Source organism: Strongylocentrotus purpuratus, unplaced genomic scaffold (genome assembly GCF_000002235.5).
Source record: "Strongylocentrotus purpuratus isolate Spur 01 unplaced genomic scaffold, Spur_5.0 spur5_scaffold_10, whole genome shotgun sequence".
Lineage (NCBI taxonomy): Eukaryota > Metazoa > Echinodermata > Echinoidea > Camarodonta > Strongylocentrotidae > Strongylocentrotus > Strongylocentrotus purpuratus.
Window position 1 is genome coordinate 24,968,905 of NW_022145595.1, and position 27,609 is coordinate 24,996,513.

General features: G+C 37.9%; 2 protein-coding genes across 2 annotated transcripts; one reads left to right on the top strand and one right to left on the bottom strand.

Moving 5' to 3' along the window:
- Positions 1-923: 923 nt before the first annotated feature.
- Positions 924-7,967, bottom strand: LOC100891317 (bolA-like protein DDB_G0274169). Its single transcript, XM_003725879.3, has 4 exons — positions 7,695-7,967; positions 5,894-6,087; positions 4,972-5,157; positions 924-4,129 (listed from the first exon to the last, which is right to left on the bottom strand). The coding sequence occupies exons 1-4, from the start codon at positions 7,702-7,704 to the stop codon at positions 4,028-4,030; spliced, it is 492 nt and encodes a 163-aa protein (XP_003725927.1). The 5' UTR covers positions 7,705-7,967; the 3' UTR covers positions 924-4,027.
- A 7,805-nt stretch (positions 7,968-15,772) lies between these two features.
- LOC588881 (monocarboxylate transporter 7) lies at positions 15,773-27,188 on the top strand. Its single transcript, XM_788545.5, has 6 exons — positions 15,773-15,890; positions 20,021-20,300; positions 23,444-23,668; positions 24,165-24,305; positions 24,433-25,461; positions 26,324-27,188. The coding sequence occupies exons 1-6, from the start codon at positions 15,876-15,878 to the stop codon at positions 26,470-26,472; spliced, it is 1,839 nt and encodes a 612-aa protein (XP_793638.4). The 5' UTR covers positions 15,773-15,875; the 3' UTR covers positions 26,473-27,188.
- Positions 27,189-27,609: the final 421 nt, after the last annotated feature.

The window sequence follows — 27,609 nt, forward strand, 5'->3', positions numbered from 1 at the left end:
GGTAGGGTGGGATGTTAGAATCCAACCATGCTTGTTTGTCTCGTTTCGATCAGAAGGAAAGGGTCACTCCAGCCCTACGCTGAAGTGGGGTAAAGGAAGCCCGAGGCGTGGACTCCAAATACAATGGCCCAAGAAGACATTTAGAACGACAAATTCTGGATGAATGGCCATACGGCGCCTGTTGGGGCTTCGAATGTCTACGGCAGATCAATCAGGACAAACAACTGTGCCGAAGGGTACAATAATCGCCTCACCATTAGGGCTGGCAGCAAAAGCATGGGGCCATACCAGCTGGCAGCACTGCTATACAGAGAAGCCAAGCTGGTGGACCTGACCGTCAGGCTGATGAATCGTCACCTTATCACCAGGAGGCAACGGCAGCTGACGAGGAATCTCCAAGCCTGCATTTTCAGAGCATGGGAGTCCCACAGGAATGGAAAGATGACAACACATGATCTCCCGAGGGTCAGTACTGTAACCTATGGGCAAGCACCGTAGATCTGTAATATTCAAACCTTTCATCGTAAGAGGTAGACAACCCCCTATCCATTCAGGTAAAAAATGTTGATTGGCATTACGGTATATAACACACACCTGTGAAAATGTATTATTTATATTGTGTCAGTACATGTATATGTCAATTTGTATATTATGTAAATATGTATATCATATAAATGTGTATATTATGAAAATATATATCTTGTAAATATGCATTGAATTGATATTGTTTTGGTGTATCATTTAATGTATGCACTTTTTAATGTATTCCCCCTCCCTTCCCTTCTTCCTTTTTTTTGTTTTCTTCTTTTGTATTGGTGTTTAGATTTTCTCTGCTTTCCTTTTCCTTTTTTCTTTTCTCAACAAAACAGAATACTTTTTAAGGGGTTGATGTTCATAAGGCTAATTGCCTTTTGTTAACCCCACATTCCCATAAAATGTTGTTTGCTCCTTCCCTTTGCATTTTTCTTGTAATCGATCTTTTATCTGTATAGCATGTTTGTATGTTTTAATGTTTTTTATGGAGAATGAAATAAAGAAATAAATAAAAAATTAACAAGTAACTGCTGCCCCTTGAACTTATTATGACTTGTTCATGAATATGAAACTTTACTTGACACGGTCAAACATATCAAAGATGAGAAAAGGGGGGGGGGAGTAAGAAATGGTAGGCGTAGACGGGTAGAACTACCTACCAGACCTCATTCTCAGTGCGGGAGCCGGGGGACCATGTGACGTGATTAACCCCACCCCACTGTAGTATGGGATAACAACCCCAAGAAGCTGATGAAGGCCTGGAAAGGCAAAGTACTGATATACGCGCCTATTATACCGGCGGTCGAAGCGAGGTTTGAGCCTTCATCGGTTAAACTTTTTGGCTTCATGCATGGTGCAAGAGGCACTTGGTGCCCGCTGAGCGATGAAGTCGCCAAGACTGTCGGCCTGAGTAATACAGGCATCAGCATGGTACTACAAAAAGTAGTATGCGATACCATCAGGATGGTAAAGGCCTTTATGGTCCGATGAGCTATGCCTCCCCAGACGGATAAATAATAATAATACAGACATATATAACACGCAACATATCCACCCAGAGGGTGCTCAAGGCACTTACAATGAGCTACATGATATACTTAGATACAATTTTGCTTACAATACATTATACATGGTTTAAAAAAAAAAGATGATATTAGTTAATGTTGGCCATTAGATAAGTTTTCAGGCTGGCCTTGAAACTATTGATAAGACTGCAATAATGTAATAGACCGACAGAGTCGGCACGATATGTTACAATGAATTGTTCAATATGATACCATGTCCTTAGCTATTAAAGAACGAGCCAAAAGCCTTGGCGTAATACAATGTAATGTAGGGTCGGAATATGTCATGACCCAAACTGCCAATGGATAAATATGTGACCATATCCACAGGGAAAAGTTCGGCGGCAAAACAATGCAATATAATAGGGTCAGATTAGGCTATGGCCAAAACTGCCAAGGGATAATTATGTAACCATATCCCAGGGATTAAGGAGCCGACAAGTTCAGCGGTAATACTATGTAATTTCGGGTCGGAATATGTTAAGACCCAAACCGCAAATAACCAGTACATGTATTTCCTTCCTTTTTTTCTTAAATTCGTCCATCCATCCAAAAAATAAACAGTCGTTTGCAGCATAAGCGCACTGACCTGGTGGTCTAGCCCATAGCGATTGGAAGGGGAGGAGTCCCGGGCTCCTCCAGCCAAAACCACGTTCCCAGCCAAAAAGCGTTAATGCTTAATTTGAGGTAGCCGAAATGGAAGGCCACGCCGTAAAAAGCCATAAAAAAACATTTTGGGGTGGGACAGCCCAAAAAATAGGGGGAATAGTTACGAAGTCGTTTAACACAGCTTAAATACAAAAACAATAAAGTCTTGGTTCAATGGATTCTCTCCCAATGCGGAACAGGACATGAATCCACGGACTGTCTCACCAAGACTGCTCTCAGGAAACATATAGAAATAATAAACTACCTCACACTTTCAGAAGCGTACAGAATTTTAGTAAAACATTTTATTGAACAATGGCAATTACGATGGCAGACCAGTTCTTACCACGCACTACCACGCACTACAAAATGATTCAAAGCTCGGTTTCACCGACCTATACTTGTAAATTTGTAAATTAGTGCGAGCAAAAGAAAAGATTACCCGTCGATTATAATTTGCATGTGTAGATCCAGCCAGAATGAGAATATACCCAACGGGACATTGCAATTCATGCCCCTAGATAGAAACTGTTGAACACTACTTGGCTAAATGCCCAAGATATATTATAGAAAGAGCTATGCTCCTTTCTGAAACAAATTGTATGAACCTTGACGAGATTCTAGGACTTTTAAAATCAGCATATTAAAAAATACAAAATGCAGTTCGATTCAATCAAAGAACGAAACATTTTGACCAAAAAATGAGCATCTTTAACGTGTTGCAGAAAACACAACCGAGTGTTGTTTTTAACAGTTGAAAGAAATTCAATATCCACAAAGGTTAGACATAAGTGTACAGTTTGTTATATGTTTTGTCTCTTCAAAATCATAAGTATAACCTATAAAAGGCGTATCATAATGAAAATAAGTCTTTTCCATATGTATTATGTATCATGCTTGTCTTGATAACTTTTCGGTTTTGTCAAGTACTTTTTTATTTCTATTATTATCTTATGATTAACACCAATTTCATTAAAAGCCCATATTTTGTTTGCTTATGCTTTTTGGCAGATATATTAATTTAGAAATAAAGATCAGTACATGTGTTATAAATGTTTGTTATTAAATTTCTTTTGATAGAAATGTGAGATTGCGTGAAACCAATTTCCTCAGAAAAGATCTTTCTATGATTCTCTTTGATTTTGTTATTCCTTTCCTTTCAAGTTCTAAGATATTGAGGTATCCCAAAGGGAGCCCCCTGTCTGCACCCTAGAGACATAGGAAACTTATTTCCAAGAAACCTTTATACAAAACAAGAGCAGGTTTGTCAGGACAGTGCCAATTTAGAACAGACAGTACTCTGTAACCTGGCATGATACTATTTTATCTTTAAAAAAAATATATAATTATTTAAAAGAAAAAAAAAGGGAAGTCAGTTGTATTGTTGCATATGATTTTTTACAATTTAAAAAACTGTTGGTGATAGTCAAAATTGACCAATTACCATCAAACACTAACCAACAACAACAACCCTCTGTTAGAGCAGAAACAAGACTCGTTATCACAGAATCATTCATATTGAAACCAGACAAACCTGTCAAGAGAGGCCACAGAATCAATTGCACACAAGTTTGACTGTACTTTGATAAAGGTATCTCTTGAAGTCTTCTGTAAGTGATCTAAACCTGGTGCCGTTTCTTGTGTCCAAAGGAGCATCTTTTCCAGGGCTTCATACCAATCTCCACACGAAGGCCACTGTTTTGATTGCATATGCATATAAATGTACTTGAATAAAAATGTACTTTGATGAAGATATCTCTGTCCTGGTGGGGTGTCCTGCATCATGTTCCCTGCTGATCTCTCTGCTCTCTGGCCATTCCACCCAGACATGGAGGGGACTTGGTGACCGTTGCATTGCTTGACCACTGCGATGGGGTCTTGGCCTGGAAGAGGAGAAGCGGTAGGAGAAGCGGTAGGAGAAGCGGTAGGAGAAGCGGTAGGAGAGAGAGAGAGAGAGAGAGAGAGAGAGAGAGAAAGAGGGAGAGAGAGAAAGAGAGAGGGAGAGGGAGAGAGAGAGAGAGAGAGGGGGGGAGAGAAAGAGAGAGAGAGAGATGGATATAAAGGGAGAGCATGAAATTCAACTCCTAAAAAATGATTTGAAATTGGCCATCAAATTGCGGTACATGACATGATTGGCTATATACTGCATGCTTGTACATGAAACATTATTTGGAGAGAATATGAACTTCTCAGTCCATCTATGTAAGTCTCCCAAAGTAGGCTCAACAATAAAGTACATTCAGTAAATGTTTTCCGTCCTAAAATAAGAAATTTGGGTCATTTTCAAAACTAAATTTCTTTTCCCGCTGTTTAAATGCTTTAAAGTAAACACACCAATATCATAAAGGGAGATGTGAATTAGTCTAGAGGCACGTGCACTTGGTCAGCTCTCTGTCTACGCCCACATACTGGCTCAGGGGGACACTGATTCGAAACTGAGTCGCGTCTTTTGGATGGTGACGTTAAAGGTCGATCCCAAAACGTAAATAATCATATCTGATCGATACACATCTGTAAAAACTCATGAAGGCCATGTGATTTTTTACATTTGACAATGGAACCTCGACACACCCCTTGGGACCAGTGAGATTATCTGTTATATAAGGGCTAAAAACGAAGAATACAAAGAAGCAGAGCAGCAAAATGCTTTGTTATAATGAGATTTTGTTTTATAAAAAAATTCCACTTTAAAAATCTAATTAAGTTTTCAAACTTTGGGCCTCACCTGTATTGACAAGGCATGTACCGGGCCTTCGAGCTCTGTCTTGAGAACCTCGTTCACCAAGCAATGGCGCTTTATCAGACTCTCCTTATCGAATGCTTCCGAGACCACTACCACCTTGAAATGTGTTTCCGAGCCACGTGGGACATTGTGCATGCTACTCTCGTTGATGACTTCCAAGTGAGTAGGCTGAGGGAAGAAGATGAAACCAAAAAGGATAATTCAAACTAAAATAAACCCTGTTATAGCACTTGCCTGTAAGCTGCCTAAATTCTCACATTACATCTTTTATTTTGTGGAGTTTAACAGATTGTCTTTCTTATGTAATCCATAACAGACTAATAAAAAGGGCAAGTGGTGTACTGCTTTTTTTATGATGAACAATATTAAAATGAATAATTACAAAATTATCTCATGAAATTGTATTCATAAACTCAAATCTGTAACCAAATTTGTTTCCAAATAAACTCATTACTCTTAATGAATTTTCATGAATGAAAGATAGTCGTAATTTGCTATTGATGTATTCACACCATCTAATTGAACTGTTAGTACTACTTCAATTTAGACCTTGGACTACAAAAGTGTTTCCATTGCAATAAATATCTTTTTAATAGGCCATCTCCGTAACATAACCAAATCTATGCACACATGCCTTTGTGAAGCGCCTCATACAAATTCTTTTGTTCACCTGTTACAAATGAATGTATCTCAACAGTCAGAATTTATATACATAATAGTTGTTGCTAGGAAGGACAATCATTATGGCTTGCCCTATCTAACAATAAATATATGTGATTTGCATTCTTACTATGATAATGCAATTATTCGTAAAAGGTGAATTGAATAATTTGTATCGAGGCATATCAGTATAAATTTGATTACATTACGAAAATGGCCTATTCAATTACCTTGACCAACTCACTTGAAATTTCTGCATGAGCTTGTCTTTGATACTGCTCTCTATGGATCCAGACTCTGATGCCATGGTCCTGGTCTTACTGGTGTGGATGGTCCTGATGCCGATAGCTGGACTAGGACCTGGAACTACTGAATCCTTTACCTTGCGGAGAGCGCTCTGCTTGGCCCACGCTCGCCTCACAATGATTGTTGCTCTTCCTACAAGAGTAATCAAGAAATACAAAAATTGATCATATGACAATCTGAATGCCAGCGAGGACAACGGTGTGATGGTATCTCTAATACAGGCTGAACATAGTAGTTCTATAGCAAAATAAGAGAAGACAATAGTGGCTTTCCCCTTTCGTTTTTATAAATAATTTTTTGGAGTAAAAACGAGAGACTAGTAATATACACTTTCTCACAGGATTCATAGCACACTGCTGCACAATACAATTGCATACTGTACCGACGGTGGGGTCCTGGTGCGAGTGCGTGCGTGCCTGAGGTTAGCGACTGTAATGATGAATTGCTTAAATTAATTTAATGAGATCTGAGATTACAGTCGCTAACTTCAGGAACGCATGTGCGCCTGAATCCCACCGTCGCTACGGTATGCAATTTTATTGTGCAGCAGTTTGCAATGAATCCCATGAGAAAGTGTTGTTTTTACTCAAAAAAAGATAAGAAAATAAGAACAAAAAACTGGTAAAAAACGACTTCAATCATGACCATTATTTGAACAATTGATGAAGATTTAGGCCTAGAAGAACTTCGCGCATTGAGCGCTGTAAAAACGAGTAGGTCTATACGGCTTCAGTTCAATGGCAAAGTCAATACGTAATATTACGTCACACCAGAGATTTTGACACGTCCTGCTTTAAACAGGTGACGCACTTCACACATAACTGATGCACACAAGGTACAAACGGTACAATTATTCTGAGATGTTCGTTGATTTTTCTATTTTATGTATCTCCACGCTGGAGTTACGGGTCAAATTTTGGATAGGTTTCTGAACAAGCGCCAAAGTTTTTCCTGCTAGGGCTAGGCCTAGACTCCTTGTTGATTTTTGGTATATTTTAGTAGGGTCAAAGTATGGATATGATTCTGAATTTGGGCCTAGGATTCTCTCATTGACAAGTTAAGAACTACGAATGTTCTCGTTCGTAGTTACTTTCATTTTGCCCGCAGCTGATCTAGCGTTGTTTTGCCACAAGCCAGCCAGGTTCCGACCGCGAGGCTTTCGACTGCCCATATCGGCGCTTGTTCAGAAACCTATCCAAAATGGGGATCTGAGACATTACGGTAGATAACTTCACACCGGCCCGCGCCCGCCCGCAACCCAATATCGGTATGTACTTGTATGGTGCAGCGGTTTGCCATGAAACCAGTGAAAAAGTGTATTCTAATATCAGCGTTTTTCCGAAAAATACTCCAAAATAATAAGAAAATTGACGCGAAACAGGTAGACTAATAGATCTAAACATAACAAATTTTAACTCATAATCTTTATTTTGACATTTCATGAATATTTACCTATTTTGGGTATGTTTTAGTAGGGTATCTCCACGCCGGAGTTATGGGTCAAATTTTGGATAGGTTTCTGAACAAGCGCCCCGATATCTACTTCGAATTCAGAGTTCGCCCACACCAAACTTTAAAATGAGTTAGTGGGACCGAAAGGTAATGTTTTTGCAGGACGCGAGTGCGCGAGATATCTCATTAAAAAGTAGAACATTTACATTGGATTATATCTAAATTTCATCCCTCATCTCTTATACATGCATATCATAATATTCCCACTAAATGAAGCGTTTAGTTACCTGAAATCATTAAAACCACGTTCCTTTTACGTCTCCTTGAGCTTTAGTTCAGCTGTAGACTCTAGCTATTTGAAGGGATTTCGGCTAGGCTATGGTGTCCTCAAAAGAAAATTAGAATTGTTCATTATCGCAGATTAAAGGGCTGGGTCGGGTCATAGTTTTTTTAGTTTTCTATATGATTGCTATTTAAATCGAATGATAACCCTTGCTCACGTGAAAATGTCACGAAAACATAACTAAGACACGAATAAATGGGTACAACAGCACGCGATGAGGACTTGTCTTGCAGTGACAGGAGCCAGCATTCGGCCTATTCAATCAGAAAATAAGTGAGATTACAAATAAGCAACCAATACGCATGGCGAAAATGGAAGAAAAGATAGCCAATCAGACATAGCCAATAAACCATTTCAGAATGCGAATTGCATCGTGACATTAATTGTTGCAACTTGCAAGGCAGTGACAAACGTTAGGGTTTGCCAGATGCCAGATACACAGAATGTATACAATTTGCATTCTGACTATCGAAATGCAATTATTCGTAGCAGGTGAATTAAATAATTTGTAACGAGGCGCTTAAAAAATATTTGAGCATGAATACAGTCTGAATACATTATTTGTTGCTATGTCAAGGAAGAATCGGGCAAATTTTGGGGTTGTCAAGAACAACCTTTGTTTTAGATTTAAAGTAGGCAAAAATTCTAAATATGTTAGTAAACAGGTCTATTAACAGCATGAGGAGCGATCATATGGGATTCCTGGACTCCATGGATATAAAATGAGCCTCAATTAACAATTGGACTGTGTGAAGCCTGGAGCTGGCCAAATGGAAATGATATGACGCAAGATGGAAGTGGAATGGAAGAAACTAGGCGTGGTATACGCCATTTTCGTAATGTAACCAAATGTAATGTATACGTCTTTGTGAAGTGCCTCAATACAAATTATTTCATTCACCTTATATGAAATAATTTGTATTGAGACACTTCACAAAAACTTGTGCATTCAATTTGGTTACTTTACGAAAATGGCCTATAACTGAGTTTACAGATAGCACATGGTACAAATGACCCCAAATATCCACAGATCTTTTACACATGGAGAAGTTCCACTTTGAGCATCTTAGAATAATAACTGCCAAAGTCCTAGATGTGCTTCATGAATACCTTTTGTTTGACCTCTTGAAAAGAATACTTCCACCTGCGTATCAAAGAATGTACCGTTGGTGCATAAATGAATAATGTTACATAACTTTCATGAGCGCATATCCAGTATTCATCTCTGTGGGTTTTACCATTTTGGTACAAATGACCTTTATCTGCCCATGCGCAGATTGTATCTGTAAACTCCCTTATTGGACTATGTGAAGCCTGGAAATGGCCAAATGGAAATGATGCCACTTGTGACGTGAGATGGAAATGGAATGGAAGAAACTAGGCGTGGTCCGGGGGCGTGGTAAGTACGAAGATATTTGTGTGTGAAGATGCAGAGAGGAATGGAATGTGTGTCGCTGAAAAGCAATTGAGATTCTTGTAAAAGAGATGCAAAGTTATAAGTTCAAGAGGTGCTGGGCCAGTAAAATGTCAAATAGAAAGGAACGGGTTTGGAAAAACAAGGATATGAGGCAAACAATATAGAAAGTTTATTGACACAGAAATAGAGGAATGTTTTACTGTAATGAAGTCGACGCAGCATTTTGATAGGCTATTTTACTAACGTAACCAAATACAATGTAGTGTATGCATGGAGCGCCAGGATCGAGAGGCAAGTCTGACAGACATAAGCGCTATACAAGAACCCACTATTATTATTATTGATGCATGCCCATGCATGATCTGAAGCGACTGAATACGAATTATTTCATTCACCTGTTACAAATAATTGTATCTCAATAGTCGGAATGCCAATTGCATACAGCAGTTGTTGCTATAGGTAGACAAGTATTATGGCCTGTCCTACGTATAACACCACATACTATGATTATGCAGTTTGCATTGTGACTATTGAAATGCAATTATTCGTAAAACAGATGAATGAAGGAATTTGTAACGAAGCACTTAACAAAGTTAATGCATTACATTTTATTACATTACAAAATGGCCTATTAAGGATGCTTTAGGCCAATTACTTTAGTTTAGTGATAGTAAAATATATATAGAGGGAGGCAATGACGAGCGTAACCAATGCTCAAATAGAAAGTTCATTGAGACAGAATTATTGGATTAGTTCATAGTACATAAAGTCGCCGCAGCATTTTTTTTAGAAGGTCCCTGTATTGTAATCGGTATTAATGAAAAATCTAAACATAAACAGGGGTCCTGTCTTGTATTTGATAGACAGATCCAATATTTGTAAGCATATGAATGATATTCATGCCTGATGTTAACAAAGACCTTTTTTCCAACCGCACTTCGACACCAATATTTTGCATGTGCCATTTTAATTCTCCCCTCCCCTTGTTTTAATATGCATATAAATTATATTGTGAATTTAAAGCTGTTATTATTCAATTGGCCATTTTACTTTCTATCTCTCTCTCTCTCTCTCTCTCTCTCTCTCTCTCTCTCTCTCGTTCTCTCTCTTCAGAAGAAAATCGGGGGGGGGGGGGGTATAGTGAACACTATTTTTTTTTTTTTTTTTTTTTGCTCCCGAAAATTTGAAAATCGCGCCGGCCAAAAAGTCGCTCAGTGGGGGGGGGGGGGGGGGGGGGGGGGGGTAGTTTTTGAGCGCCTGAATCCGCCACTGGAGTGTGGCAAATGTAGATCAATGTCTTGCCAAAGGAGTGCGGCCAGGGACATGTCCCTGGTGCGGCAGCGGGACTCTTTAATTCTCCTATAATTATTGTCTCCTTTTCCCGTTCTTTCTCTATACCCCTACCTAATTACATGTATTTCCTTCCACGCCCCCCCCCTCAATCTTTGACCCCCCCCCCCTTCCCCCTCTCTCTGGTTTTCTTTTATCTCAGTGTGGTGAATTTAATCTTTTTAAGATAAACAAATGTATTGTTATCCTTGCATTTTAAAGCAATGTGAGTCCTGCAATTTTTTGTAATATATTATTTTTGCTATTGTGATTTTAATATTTTCATATTTATTTTGTCATTTTGCAATGTATTCACTTTATTATCTATCATGATTGTAAAATAATCTGCAACTCGGCTCTCTGCAGGGTCGTAGCCAGAGTTTGATGTTGGGGGGGGGGGGGCACATACTTTGATCGACGGGAGGGGTCTAAAAAGTTCAACCGATCTTAGAAAGAAAAATTGGGGGGGGGGGGCACGTGCTCTCTGGCCATGAATAGTTTCTTATCAATAAACCGCAGTTTAATTTTATAAAGAAGCGCGTTTAGTAAGATTTAAACAAAATAACCTTCTATTTTATCTTGGTCTTCGGAAGAGAACTAAAATTTAACTTTTTAAAATGTAATATGCTAGCTAGAAGATAACGCATGCCATTACTTGATATATGAAGGGGAAAAAACGACTCAAAAATTAATTACATGTGAATCTAAGTCGACGGCATAATGCCGTCTAATTAAAAGAGATCTGTGTCATATCATGCGGCATGCGCATGGTCGACTGTGCTTCGTTTGCTCTGAACAGCAAGGCGACGCTTGCATTCAGCGCAGCGCATTGTGATTAATATTTCCAGCTCTGTATATCATGCATACAAAAATGAGTGGTTTTTGATTTGTTGAGAGCTCTTCACGTGACCAGAAATATTTCAACCTATATGAGGGTTGCTCTGAAAAAGTACTATATTTGGGAGTATTTGTTTTGTCATTTGTTGTTTTTCACATAGTTAATTAAAGAAGTTATTACAATAACATTTTCTGTTGGCGATTCAACGTTTAGGATTAAATGCTATTTTTCGTTTAAGATGTGAGAGAAACAAAAAATACTAACCATAACTTATATGTTTTGTATAATATTTGTATATAATAAAACCGTTTACCCTGGTCGTGACATGGTCCGCTGGGGTTGGTACACAATCTCGATAAGAGCTTTCCAAATTTTACTGTTATAGAGACATGACCCTTCTTCCGACATTTGACCATATTTTAGCGAAATTTGAATAATATGAAAATAGGCCTATAATTATAAATGAATATTGAGGGAAAGATGTTGCAAACTCGATCTTGACAAAGTTGACTAGAGATTTTCATAGCGCTCCTTTAAATCATGTATTGAAGACTATTCAGTTATCATATTTCCATTTTTTGGTTGAAATTTGCTATTTTTGTTATTATTTTTTATTATAATTATTATTATTACTACTATTATTAAAATTATTGCTATCAATATTATTATTACACGCTTCTGTTTTAAGCCAATTATTATGGAACCGGACTCATGCATAATTACGCCCCGGCCCCCCCCCCCCCCCCCCCCCCCCCCCACTCAGTGTTATTTAGGGTACGCATATGCTCGTACCCTCTTTTGAAAGCACCCCCTATGTGAGGACTGCCAACATTTCCGAACCCCCCTTTCGCGGGCTTTTCGCGGGCTTTTCCTGCCTTGGAGACCCCGCTAAATCAGGAAAAATGCTCAATGTATCACCCTAAATCAGGAAAAAATGCTCAATGTATCCCCCTAAATTCGGAATAATTTCTCAGGAGTCCAAAGAGATGAGAGAGAAAAAGAAAAAAAACCCCCTTTTTAAAGAAATCTACGGGTAAAAAGTCAAATACACCCCTTTTTTTACAAATCTCGGGCCGGACTTTGTCGCACGAAAAGTACCCCTTTACCGGACATTTTGGCAACACGCATGCGGTCATTCCGACCTCTGAGTGGGGGGGGGGGGGGGGGGCCGGGAATTACGCATAAAGTTGAGTTCTGGTCATGCGATTTTATTGTGAAAGAAACGGTGTGGAGTCGATCAAAAGGTTTAACATCTAGCATATAAGTATTTGTGTGTACTGCAAGGTTTTGGAATCATCAAAATGATAAGAAATTTGGCCAAGTCTTGGTAAGTTACAAGCATTGTACGCAGAATGGGACTACACGAACACGTGGTGTAAAAATCCGTCCCGATTTTTACGATGTTACATGACATATTTAGAATATGAAGGCATTTTGAAGAGCCTTGCTTTTCAGGGAGCATGTTTTATCTGATGTTTTTCCACACTTGCATAATAACAATGATAACGCTCACAAATTTATTGTCATGTCTTCCCAGAATCCTCAACCTTCTCTTTAATCACGCGATGCCCTATTAAATATTTATATTATTGGTTAGCTAGGGGGTGTTACGTCAACCCCCCCCCCCCCCCCCCCTTGGCAAAAAGCTAGATCCGTCCCTGTTAGCCTTCTATTTTGTCATTTGTTGTTTTGCACAAAGTTAAGTAAAGAAGTAATTTTACAATATAATTTTCATTTGTTGATTACAACATAAAGGATTAAGCTATACATTGATTAAGATGCGAGAGGAGCATTAAAAAAAATATATAATAAGCAATACAAACAGAAAATACTAAGCAAAATTGGAAGTGTACAGTACTCATGCACTGCATGAGATATGAGCATTAATATTTCTCTTCACTTTCAACGATAATCTTGAAACATGCAGGCTCCAGAGAACGGACATTAGATCCCGAATTAGATAATGTGTTTTGGCCCGAGGTCTTCATTTAGGTTTGCAAAAGTAAGAGATTTGATTGGTTAAAGGCAAGACACAGTGATAAATCAAAACCCACCTTTTTAATCAGTTATTGTATACTGGGAGCGCACTCAGGTAGTAATTCCATCCAACTGAACTGTTTTGTATTAGTAATATTTTATTTTATTTTGTTGCTTTTAAACTATTGAACATGTTAAATAATTATACTAAGTTAGACAGCACCACCTGTGCGCTTAGCAACAACTGTAAGAAGCGCCCTATGAATGTAATTATTATTATTATTATTATTATTATAATTAAGGTTTAAAATAATAATTTTTACTACTTTGGTGATTGAGATGGATACAATCAGGGAGGCACTATAGGGTGCGATGCATTTGTTATATATTTCGTCGTATTATATAGATCACAGGAGGGATGCGCAGACCACTTCAACAAGGCGCATATAGGCATACAGGGTGGCCCAATAAAAACGGACTAGCATATACTTCCAATAATAAGGGCGACATATCACTGGTACTGTAAGGAAAATAATACAAAATTTGTCGAAGTTGTTTGACTTTATTTTTTATTTTTATTGGGCACTCATAACGATTTACAACGGTTATCGATTTGCAAAGTACAGGTTTATGAACTAAATTGAAGATACAAACTTTCACCAAATCTGCCGTTTTACCGTGTTTTGCAGCAGCATAGGCCTACTCTGATGTTTCAATGACTGAGCCTTTTATTCTAGACACATTTTTTGTGAAACAATATTAGAGACATCCCCTGACGGTGCTCCTTGTGGTGAAATAACGTACCACCAATGGCGTGTCGAGGCAGGGGGGGGGGGGGGTTGTTGTTTTGGGTTTTCGAACACCCCCCCCCCCCTTGACCAAAGGGGGTGTTTTAGAATTTTAAAGACACCATTTATCTGTGTTTGAAGTGTTTACACATGGGGGAAAAAAGGTTTTACAAAAAAGATGGTAACGTTTTTTTTATAAATAAAAATGGGCCCCGTCCCCACGGTAATTTTTTTTTGCTCAAAGGGGGGAGGGACGGATGTTGAGGGGAAAAAGGAGATAAAATAAATAAATAAATCTCCCCCCCCCCCCCCCCGCTTATTCGCCGGCTGGCTGATTCGCCGCTAAATATTTTCCCACGAATTACGCCCCCGCACCCCCCCCCCCCCAAAAAAAATAGTATACAAATCTACACTGCCTTGAGAGGTTCTGGTTAAAACTATGCGCAAGAGGTGACTCCAATAGTACTATTTGCTGAGGGGCACAGCCCCGAAGCAAATGGTACTTTTGGAGTCACCGAGGCCCATAGTTTAACCAGTACCTCGAATAGAAGGCATGGTATATTTGTTTTATATCCAGCATCAAAAATTTATTCAAAAAATAAATAAATAAATAAAACATAAAAATTTCAATATTTATCTAAAAAGATTTAAAATATTTTGTTTTCAATAAATTAAGATTTGAAGAAAAAAAATTGATTCAATTAAAAAAAAAATGTGAATTTTTTTTTCAACTCCCAAATAGTAAACCAAAATAGTTCTCTGATATAGTACTTTCTAAAAATAGGTCAAATATTTCTGGTCATGTGACGAGCTCTCAACCAATCAAAAGCCAACAATTTTTTGATGCAGGATATAATGCTCCTTACCCCCCCCCCCCCCCCCCCTCGACCCCCACCCCCGCGCTTATTCACCGGCTGGCTGATTTGCCTATAAATATTTTCCCACGAATTTGGCCAAAAAAAACACCCCTTAAAAATCCTGGATACGCCCTTGTATTTTCCGGAATGGTGTTATGCCTAAGATTACGGAAAACGATCATTGAAACTGGATTCCTATTTTGTGTCACAAAATACTCCCTGAAGCAAAAACCCCTTTATCAAATTTGTCATTCTTGGTATTATTTTTCATGCCATATTTTACTCAACATGTTGGAAGTATGTTTTTCTGAGGGAGAGGTGCAGATTATCCTTCGGGGAAAGATAACTCCCCTTTATATTCCGTGGCATATAATTTGAAAGTGAAATAACAGGCTCAAATTATATTCATTATTATGAAACGTTTCCTTCAGCCTCAACGAGAATGCTAATAATTGCGGCTCTCGGATATCTGACTGAGAATACTGATGCAACACATCCGTTTCAGAATGCAACCTGCATGCGTCCCGCCCCCGGCCTGAAACTATATTATGGAAGCTTTATTTATAGACGGATATCGATCATGATTATTATGAAACATCATATTTTTAACCATAAAGCAACACTGTTTTCGTGATATGATACATTTCTCTCTCCCAAAATATGCAACATAAAACGGTACCTTAAATATACATTGGGTCTAAAACAATGTCCCCTACCTTTAACTAGCAAGGATTCTGGTGTTCTCTGAGGAAGGTTACTATCTATTGCAGGAGTGGAAAGGCTGATCATTGCTGGAATAGCACAGAGAGTGCTGCATGCGCAAATCACTATTTGTTCACTGATCTAGCTAGTGCACCCGGCTGAGCTAGCTAGCACAACGAAGCGAGAGCACCGTGAAAGACTGAGCCTGAACTTGAAAATGGCTGTGGAGACGGTGAGTAAATGCATTAATCGCAAGTGTGTTGTGTTGTGTGTGCATGTGAGTCGCGGACGGCTGTAAATAACAAAATGTAATGCTTGTTTTGGTTTCTGTCATATTTACAATGCATGTTTGATATCAACCAAGCTATCTTACCAATATCGTGTATATTTCATATGTTATTCTCATAGTATAGTGATGTATATACATGTATGTACTATATGTCACGAGTGATACAAGAGGCTCGCTGTTTATTCACGGGAGTTTAAGTAAATGCTGAACACAAAATAAACTGTATTAAATCGACCACATAGATCTGGTACATTACATTTCACATTTTAATGTATTCATTCTAATTCCACTTCATTCTCTCTTTCCCGTCCTCCCTCTCGCAATGGAGAAAAAAATAATCGTGCATGGCGCATCTTTAGGTAGAGCGACTTTCATTCGATCTCATTATGAAAAGGGGAGAGAAAGAATGGTCTTGACAAAATAGGCCTATATAGCAAGCACACTGTTACTGCTGTTCGTCCGACCTAGCAACACAATAAATTGATGCAGTATATCAATGCATTGAAGAAGAAGATCTCATGTTCAAAAGACAGTGTATGAAATTGTTGTTAGCATCATCATCACGCATGACGCCATTGTATTGTCCATTGAAATCAATGCGACATTTCCAGTTGAAACCAGTTTGGTCGTGCAGGTACCAGGTTTCAATAGCCTATATAGGCTATATCCATTCATCATCGTATTAACTGAGCTGAACCATGCAGGATACAAGTTCACATTATTCTGATAAGCCTTGATAAGCTATAACTCTTTATTGACCACTTGAGGATCACCTGACATAGCAACAAAGTCATATAGGTATGCTGTACTGTATTTTTTTGATCATGTCTATATATTAAAATAAAAAATACGACAGCGTGGGAACAAAATTAATATTCAAACACGATATTTATCCCCCTAACAGACTACAATATTTAATAAAGTCAAAATACCAAAGAAATAATCATAAAGTTATATTTTGTTTGACTCACTTGATTACAAGGAGATTCTCTCTTTTTTTCGATACAAGTTCAAATTGAAATCACTGCCACTTAATAACAAATTGTCTATACATACCAGATAAATTATAAATATATCTTTCATCCTCATACTAATATTGAACAACATTTTTTTGAGAATTACACCAAATACAGAAACCCAGTTGCTCAGATTTTCGGAAAACATTTCTTGCTTTATCAATGTTACAATTCAGTTGAGTGCATCACTTTTCTTTTCTTCAAAACAAAAACAAAAACAAAACAACCAAAAAATCTCTTGTAAACTTTATCTGTAAACCTGTAGACATTCATAAATCAATCATGCTGTCTCATTCCAAATATTTTTACTAAATTCACATACACAAAAGAAGTGAACAATATTTTCTAACTCTCCGATAAAAAATGAACTTTTTTTTTTCTCATTAATTAGCATAGTCTCTCCTTGTACATTTTGCTTGTTTATTGATATGATTAATATGATTGACAAACTAAAAAAAAATCAAATTTGTAATTGATTTGTGTCATAAATAATTATTTCCATATCACCATAACAAAAAACAGAGAAAAACAGTGGTTCAAACTTAATTTTCGAAATGTGTACACTGGTTTCAACTTGACATCATGGCCCTCTCACATTAAATATTATTTAGCTGACATAATGTTAAGGTGAGCTTTGATAACGCTTAAAAAGAGTAGTGAATTTCATCTTGACTGTTTTGCAAATGAAAATAAAGCCGAACAGATCTGAAATTTGATTTCACACTCTTTTACCAAAATAATGAACAAAGATTTGTTCATTTTGAAAAGATATACTGTTTGATATCTCCGAATCTTTAGGCAATCTTCACCGAATCCGTGTGAAAACGTCAACCTGAGTAAGATTTAAAGGGACATTTTGGTAAGTTTTGCCCAGGGGTCCGCTCAGTCAGACACGTAGAAATACTGTAAGCACGCGTGACCACATGTTTTCCAGACACCAAAATACCAAAATACACCCTAAATGAGGATTTCGCGTGTTTTTTTTTCCTCCCGAATTCTCACCCTAAACGGGTATTTCACAAAAGCGTACTCCTAAACAAGTGTTGTAAAATGGTAACCCTTAAGTATTTTGAAGTACGATAGGGATTATCATTTAAGTTTTTGACAATGTGAAATAACTCAAATTCATACTTATATAATCATCCATGAAAATAAACGGCGTCTAAAATTGCCCCCCCCCCCCCCACCCCTTGACAAATTTTAAAAATCTGGCTTCGAGATGACCTGCGTTTGGCCACCTACACAAAACGCTTGCAGAATTTCAACCCCCCCAAAACCCCTTTTACGCGTTTTCTTGGTCACGCATGCTTACAGTATTTATATCTGACTGAGACCCCGGCCCCCGGGAAATTTTGCACAGTAGAACCAGTCAGAACAGGTTACATGCTCGAGGAGTCGAAGTGATGATATAGATTTCAATGGCAAGTGCTGTCAAAACGTGGGTGTAATATTTACAAGAGTATTGACTCTATCTGGTGAGCCGTGTTAGTAATATGAATGACCATGGTCCATGGAATGACGCACAAAGGCATCTCTGTATGACGGGCTGTACATGCCATTATTATGTACAAATATACATACATTCGTCTATCGATTTATTGTTTTAATCAATCAGTTTTAATACAAGAAATTGTGTAACTAATACAGCTTCGAATCGAATGGATGTATAGTTGTATATACATATTATTATGACACTTCAGCCCGCACGCTGAAAACTATACAATCATGCTTTCATGAGTGCTTCGGGGATGTATAGTTGTTTAGTTTCTTTGCATTTTCTTCTTTATGATACTTTGGTATTTTATGTTAGGGAACCTAAATTACAAGCCATGTTTTCCTAGGTTTCATCCACAATACAGCAAATAACTATCTTCTTAGTCTCAATTGTATAAGTTTACTGCATTGTTTGTACCATATTATGTATATTTCTCGTTTGTTAATATTTTAATTAGAATGACTAGTCTTTGTAAAACATAAAACTTTGTAAATTTTATTTGCTGATATTGTGGAAAATAAATGAAATGAAATGAAATAGTTGCACATAGTTGCATGGTTGTATAGTTGAATATGTAGTTGTATGGATGTATAGTTGCATGTGTAGTTTTACGGTTGTATAGCTTCATGCGTTCTGGATGGCTAAAACTACATTGTACAGCTATTTGATTAACGAATTAGTTGTACATACTAGTGGCACGTACAGCCGGTCATATCCCTGGGTGGAACGCCTCAAGCTTGGTACTATTTTTACCAGATGTTGCGAAACGACAACGTACTTTTATTTGGGTCAAGTCCATTCTGAAGTCAATTCTAGGACTAAAATTAACGTCCTCGTGTTAATTTTGTGGTTTTCATTACATCGAAAGAATGGTAGTTCACATTTATGGAAATTAATGCCCGCATATTATTTCTCTTGACAATCACAGTTTTACCTGTGAGTAGAATTGCATCAACAATATACAACATGCTTTTGTACAATGAAGAAAAACAGCAAAATCGTATCTCGCTGTCAGTAACTCATTGATAGAAAAGTCATCAATGAATTTGAAACATATTTTCAACTGGTCTGTTTAATTATTATGGAAAATATGGATTTCATCAAGGTTGGGAAAATAGATCACTTTACAAATGCATTCATATTTGGTGCATACTATAATAACATGACAGGTTACACATCATAATTAAAAGCCATTAAGCTTATAATCAGACGTAAATATCGTCTTGCAATTCATTTAAAAGCAATCTTTTTCAACTTTTCTTTGCACTTCACGTAAACACAAGCATGTTATACCCGTCGTGCATTTATTTTGAAAATAATCGTTAGACCTCATCTTGAGGGAAATGTGAATTCGTAACCATTTAAAAACTCGTGTACGAAATTATATGAATATGAATGCAAAATTAATTTGAAATCCTCCTACAAATAATGTAAATTTCAATTACTTTGAATACATATTCAATTTGAGCTCTTCTTGTGAATACATATTCAATTTGAACTCTTCTTGTGAATACATATTCATTTCTAACTTGAAACATAAACATTTTTTAAATCATTATCAGATACCGTCACGTTCAAGTATGGATCATGACGCAGAGCTCAAACGTTTGGCCGCCGAGTTTGATCGAGATGACGTTTGGTCTCTTGTTCAGGAGCTGGGTCTTGATGAGGAGACGATTCGCAATCTCCAAGAGAAACCAGGTTCCTCCAGCATCACTGTTGAAACCTTGATGCGGACATGGATAGAGCAGCATTCCGACGGAAACGATGGTCTGGAGACATTGGATATTCTTGAAGATAAACTGACGAAGTTTAAAATACAGTCAACTGAAGCGGATAAAGGTAAAATATGATAATGAATGAAGATGATAATGATGATGGGGATGTTTATGATGGTGGTGATAAAAATGATGGTTATGATGATGATGAATAAATTAAAGAAAGAAAGAGAAAACATTAATGACTAACTGAATAATTTAAGATGATTGTCAATGATCTCAAAGTGATGATAACATTGTTGAATATGATGACATTGTTAAATATAGTGACAATGACGGTGGTAATGATGATATTCTTGTATTGTCATTGCTTTTCGTGATCATGTAATGAAATATAAATACAATTCTTTTAAACGTAGGCTGCCTATGAATGTACAGGGTGGAAGATAGGGTCACCTTATTTGGAGAAAAGTCGTGAAAAGGTGACCTGTGGGATGTTTCACAAAGATCCTAATTTGAGCTTATCTCTAAGTTGGACTTAACAATTATGGAAAGCCGTTAGCACCTTTGAAAATATTTTGTAAAAGTTAGTCTGAAAGGGATAAAATGTTGATTCAAATCATTCACATTTTCTATTATCATGGGAGATTTCATGTCCTTGATGTGGAATTTATGAACACTCTAAAATACGTTAATTTTTGCTTTTGAATGCATTTTATTTTAAGGCTACAAATGGCCCTCCATAGTTTTTAAGTCCAACTTAGAGTTAAGTTTGACTTATAATCTTTGTGAAACACCCCCCCCCCCCCCCCCCCCTGTTTGATTACAATGCCCAATCAGGACAATCGTTCCACATGACTTTGTTATGTGGTTTAGCTCAATAACTTTTGATTCAGAGTCCTAAAAAATATGCCAGGGCCCCGTTTCATAAAACTTGTTATCTATAACAACTGCTAAATTTCTATGACAAATTTGCTCTCAGCCAATCAGATGCCATGATTTCAGTAGCTTATAACAGTAGCTTGTAACTTGTTATTGATATCAAGTTTTATGAAACAGGGCCCAGATGCATGAGAAGAAAGGGCAACAATCTCTGCACTCACCTGCATACATTTTTGCTTCATGACTATATTGTATTTGATGCCAGGAATTATAAACAGGTTGAACAAGCCTCAAAATCCTTATATTGGCAAGACTTTGGGATATTCCAAATTATTGTCTGTCCGTCGAAATTTGCCATTTTGCAATTTTTTAAACATAATTCTTGCCCATGTATATTTTCTTCAGATACATTACATTTAGGCCTAATTTTAAGAATGTAGCAATAAAAGAAAAATATTGTTGTTGCCAATTTGAGGAAAAATATGTGATCAATTAATTTAGCCCTACAGTAAATGTTGTCCTGCCTTAAGGGTTAAAATCACTATGAATATGACGGACAATGAAAGAGGACAAAATATACAATTCCCCATTCTACCCTCAACAATTGCTGTGTTAGACAAAGGAACATTCCTTCACTGCTATTATGTAAAAATGTGTACAACAGGTGTCGTGTGCATATTCACCTGTTCTACACATTTTTACATAATATCAGTGAAGGGATGTTCCTTTGTCTACCACAGCAATTGTTGAGGGTAGAATGAGGAACTGTATATTTTGTCCTCTTTCTTTGTCCGTCATATTCATAGTGAGTACTGCCATCAGAATATAAAGTGGCTCTCTGTCCCATCACGTCAACGCTTAGAATTCAAAATGAATTAATGACAGGTGACTTGCATGTGTTCTAATTGTTAGTAGCGTACTAGCGTTTTTATGGTTAGCACCTGTGCCACATCTGCAGTCGTTGGGGGGAGGCCAGGCTAGTACTACTAGTAGGCTACCGTTTCCGCACAGCCTAACAAGTTTTTGGCTCGATTTTTTTAAACAAAAACAATGACGGCACCTATGACACATTTCACTTAAGGATTTGTAAGAGTGTACGCACTACAGTGTGGCCCAATAATTAAAACAGTTTGTGAACAAGCACTGTTTGCCGGTATAAATTTGGTCACAAAGATAATCACAGATTAAATGCACCACCGTGTGGCTAAAGAGCCCTAAAGCGTGTACAAGAACACCGTTTTTTTTTATTTCACTGTGGCGATTTTAGCATTGGAATATTGTTTCTTCCGTATTCTCACGGTAATCTTTATAGAGCATGCGTCACAATGTACACAGTTACATCAGGTGAACACTGTCTCGCTGTGGTCACCAAAATATTATCAGAGTATACAAGTCCCAATATTGTTACAGTTGTGAATACCATAGGCTATTTTCGTAATGAAATCAAATTGAATGCATACGTCTTTAGCCATGTTCAGACGGGGGCTTCCTAGTCGGCGTCAGTTAATCTCTGCAGCAGTAAATATACCACAAATATTTGACTGTCTTACAACATTAGTTGTCCATACCCTCTTACTCGGACCAACTTACCACGATTAAGTTAACTCGACCTTCCAGTGACCCAGTCGTACTCAGCGCAACTTCTGGAAGTGAGCTGGGGAGCGAATCCAGGCTTTTCCAAAAAGGAGAAGGGGGGGGGGTGAAATGTACGATATTGGGAGCGCGAAGCCTTTTCCGGTTAGGGGTCTGACAATTAGTATGCAATTTGCATTCTGACTATTGAAATACCATTATAATAATAATAATAATAATAATAATAATAATAATAATAATAATAATAGCCTAATAGTCCACTCCAAATTTTATTAAACCGAAACGTAACAGGTGAATCAAATAATTTGTAACGAGGCACATCACAAAGATTTGTGCATTTAATATTATTGCATTACGAAAATGGTATATTGTGCACTGTGGCCACATAAATAATCACATAATCATCTGTATGCCCCCTCCGTATGTTAACAGTACAACCACAGTGTGAACACTTTATCTGCACCGTGGGACACGTACTGTCCTTGCTGTTTGGGTGGTATGTGCATGATGCATAAATAAGTATACCACAGATATAGTAACGCAATGTGGGCACCATATTTGATCACAGCGAAAATGTGAACACTCCTTTCACACACACACTGTATTCACAGTAAACCACAGTGCGTACACTCCACAGTGAGCTGACATAGTGTAAATGCACTTCCGCAATTGAACTGCATGACATCAAAATTATATTTCCGTTAACGTGGTCGGCGCCCTTCATGAAACGTTTGATTGGAAAATTGAAGATCCACGGTATTACCTTCATTTCATTATTTTGTATTCCTTCAGATGCTGAAGCCACCTCTGATGACGCAAAGGGTGGAAAGAAGAAGGGAAAGAAAGGTATCAAGCGATGGGGTATCTTAGTCGGTCTCTTCTTTGTTTCTTTCATCGAGGTTGGATCAATAAGAACAATATCACTCATCCTGGATGACCTCACTCGTCAGTTTGGTGTCAGCACGTCATATCTAGCTGCTATATACGGCGTCGTGTCTGGTATATATACTATCCTAGGTAAGGTGGAGAAAAGGATATCCATTATATATATATATTATTGAAATGTATGTATATCATTTCAAACTAAAACCCCATTGAAGTTCCTTGGAAATGAATCTTTGTGCTATTAACCTCATATTTCATTCATAATCATGTAACGGAATTGGGGATTGAAAAAAGTCACTTTTAAAGCATTCACGAATCTTATTCAAAATATGCCTGCATTTCAAAGCAGCTTCCGTTTTAGTCGCATGATTTTATGTGGTTCCAAATGCGCATCTTTATTTCCCACCACCAAAGTAGGACCAACCTCGGAATGCAGGAATATGGCAGTCTGCCAACTCAGATTTTTAGGACCGATATCTCTATTTTAACTGGCAGACAGTAGCCCTACAAATAAAATTAAAACTTGTCATTCTTTTCTGAAAAGGATGTATATTTTAAGAGACTTTTAAGCTTTATTCCAAAGTCATAAATCAATGACGCATTGTATTTACTTATTTCATTGTCACAGCTTTTCTGAACACACACCTGCTCCGATGGTTCTCTGTTCGTCAGCTAACGATGTTCGGCGGAGCTGTATCAGCAGCAGGGCTCGCATGTGCTTCCTTTACTCAAACGGCTCCTCAAGTTACTGGTGCTCTCATAGCCTACGGTATGTGTTGATTACTGTTTTCCGAACACGTGTTTAGAAAATTCCATTGTGTGTAAACGTTATTATGGTCTATATTTTTACTGAAAAACTTAATGATTTTACTTTTCTGCTTATCTTCTTCATATAGGTGCTGGTTACATTTTCGTCATTCTACCAACATACACTTGTCTCAACAGCTACTTCTCCGATCGGTTCGAAATAGCTACAGGTATCATGACATCGGGTGGAAGCACTGGAGTTATGATCATGCCGTGGATCTTTGAAATCCTTCTTGACATGTATGGCTGGCGAGGTGCTATCTTATTACTTGGAGGAGTCAATGCCCATTTCCTCGTTATTGGCGCGCTGTTAGAGCCAGTTCGTACCAAACCACTTCGCACCAAGAAAAATTCAAATGGGTCTAAAACCCTAAAGGACGTCGACTTTCAGGCACATGATAACATCAGTTTCAAGCCTGATTCAGCTGACGTCAAGGAAAGTATAAACCCGTCGATTCAGAGTAGTCAAGAGCTTGAGATGGTTTGTCTAAAGGATGAGGGCGCTGTTCAACGTCGTTCCCATGCTGCTGAAAGTGATGTTGATGCCACCCCCGACGTTGCAACTGTAACCTCCAAAGAGCCAGAAGACGAAGTGGATACAAGGAATGTGGGCTGTCTTTGGAAGTGGCTCCGGAAAATCATCAAATTTTCGGGCCTTCGCATCTTCGGAGAACGTCCCCTAATGATCGTTGTCTGCTTCCAGATACTCCTCTTCTCTCTACCGTACGCTACTTGGCTTCTATTTACCATCCCCAATGCCCAAGCCAAAGGCCTCTCAGACTTCAGGTCCGCCCAAATCTCACTCGCTGGTGGAATTGCCAACTTCTTTGGCCGCTTCGCAAGTGGATTCGTCTTCTCCAAGAATATTCTTCCAGTCGAAGTCTGGTACTTGCTTGCGAACATCGTCACAGCAGCGGCGTTCTTCGTGAACTTCTTCGCCGAACCGTTTTGGTTTCTGACGATTCTCGCAGTTTTGTTTGGTTTCATGATGGGTTTTAACATCCCGACTATATTCGTTCTGGTGAAGAATACGGCTGGGAAGGAGCGCTACGAAACTGGTTTAGCCTTTTTGCATCTCTGTTATGGGCTTGCATTTCCACTCGCTGGTTTTGTTGCAGGTAAGTCGGTTTATCATCTTTGACCGAAGTGTTAAAAAGAATGCTTTCCGAAGAACGAGCTGTTATGGAGACACGTATTTAAAAAACAATACATCATTTACAATAAGTGAAAAATGAGAGGACACAATGCTTAATATACCTGGGGGTGTTTCACAAAGACTAAGATCGACTTTAAGTTGGACTTAACTATGGCAGGCCATTCATGCCACTGGTTGCTCTCACCATCGGTCTCTCAATTGTGATCTTTAGATAATATTTTTTCCTTCAATAATGAACTATCAAAAAAGGTGAAATTCTGTAGATTTGTGACCGCGATTTGTGCGTCCCTTGAGAAACCGATTCCAGGAATGGTTAGAGGAACTAGTGGCATGAAAGGCCTGCCATAGTTAAGTTCAACTTAAAGTCAATCTTAGTCTTTGTGAAACACTCCCCTTGTATATGTTTTTTTTAAATGAACAATCATTAAGGAATAATTTAGTCTTCTGCAGTCACAAGAAGAAGTCATTTCTACCCTCGATGTAAGAAATAATTATTTTGGCAAAACAGTTTTCAACGATTCTCATGTTACACTTTTATTTTCAGTTTCTTTCACAGCATTCATTATAATGTAGCGTGTGTTCTATTTTGTAATCACCCGGCTTCAGATTCTCGAAACCTTCAATAATTAACTAAGTTCGTGGATCATCCATCGAAACATAACTTTATATTGGATGGTTTCAAGAAAACTCATATTGAAAACCAAAAATCTGGTTGCCGTCTGTTTTCTCGCATGTAATTAGTAGATAAGTAATGTACGTCCATATACTAAATATCGACATTTTAATTTATTTAAAAATCTATTTTTGTCTTCTATGATTTGCAGGAAAGATCTATGACGGAACACAGTCTTACAACGCTGCGTTCTGTATTATGGGCGGTTTGGCACTTGCTGCGGGTGTCGCTGTGATTTTGCCGCTCCTGGGCTCAAGATTCGGCAAGATATTGAAGAGATATTCATGTTCATGTGCCTGAAATTTGATGGATGTCCGCCTGCAGTTTTTAAGTGTCCACCCTTTATCACGAAGGTGTAATACACGATTGTACGCAAAACCCCTGTTTTGTTGGAAACGAGACTTTAATTGTATTTAAAGAAGGACAAATGGGTTTTGGATAGTACAAAATTATGTTAGCCATTTCAAGAAGGATCACTGTGAAGGAATCCCTATTTTTGGAAGTTGATAGGCTTTATAGGCGAACTCATTTTCAGTATTTCAAGGTTTCATGAAAAGGTTATTTCAATAGTTCGATACCGCGGCTTGTCACGAAGATTTACCCAAATACTATGTACTAGTTTTATATCACGGCTTATCACGAAGATTTACCTAAATAGTATGTAATAGTTTTATATCACGGCTTATCACGAAGATTTACCTAAATACTATGTAATAGTTTTATATCACAGCTTATCACGAAGATTTACCTAAAGGCTATGTAATAGTTCGATACCGCGGCTTGTCACGAAGATTTACCTAAATACTATGTAATAGTTTTATATCGCGGCTTGTCACGAAGATTTACCTAAATTCTCTGTAATAGTTTTATATCGCGGCTTGTCACGAAGATTTACCCAAATACTCTGTAATAGTTTTATATCGCGGCTTGTCACGAAGATGTACCCAAATGCTATGTAATAGTTTTATATCCCCGCTTGTCTGGTAAACGGTACAGTTATTTGTGTGCCTTAAAAATATTGGCCCGAATTCACAAAGCAAGGTTTGAGCTCAGACCAACCTTGGTCTGAGCTCAAACCTTGCTTTGTGAATTCGGGCCAACATGTATGTGAAGTATAAACAACCGATATAGATGCGTGTAATGCCATCAGCAAAATCGTCACATTTCTGAAATGGCTGAATTGATAACAGTTGAACACCCTAGCCCGCCCGCGTCTTTTTTCCCGTAATATAGCCATCCGAGAATGCATATTAATATTTGAATATACGAATATTTGCGTTGGTACGTTGAGGTGGAGATCAAATTCAAACTTAAATCGGCCAGATTCTGGACTTAATTAACCAGTATGTCGGAATGATTATGGACAAGTTACGGTAGTCATTCGTTTACGATAAGCCTCCCGGTTTTGTCACATTGTCACTTATTTAAAGTAAACTT

What these genes read in the sequence shown, in the direction of transcription:
- LOC100891317 (XM_003725879.3), bottom strand. An exon ending in AGCTCATGCAGAAATTTCAA is followed by an intron (nt 5,158 to 5,893) that starts GTGAGTTGGTCA and finishes TTCTTCCCTCAG; the next exon opens with CCTACTCACTTGGAAGTCAT. An exon ending in TACATGCCTTGTCAATACAG is followed by an intron (nt 4,130 to 4,971) that starts GTGAGGCCCAAA and finishes CTCCTCTTCCAG; the next exon opens with GCCAAGACCCCATCGCAGTG.
- LOC588881 (XM_788545.5), top strand. An exon ending in TGGTATATATACTATCCTAG is followed by an intron (nt 23,669 to 24,164) that starts GTAAGGTGGAGA and finishes TCATTGTCACAG; the next exon opens with CTTTTCTGAACACACACCTG. An exon ending in ACTCGCTGGTTTTGTTGCAG is followed by an intron (nt 25,462 to 26,323) that starts GTAAGTCGGTTT and finishes TATGATTTGCAG; the next exon opens with GAAAGATCTATGACGGAACA.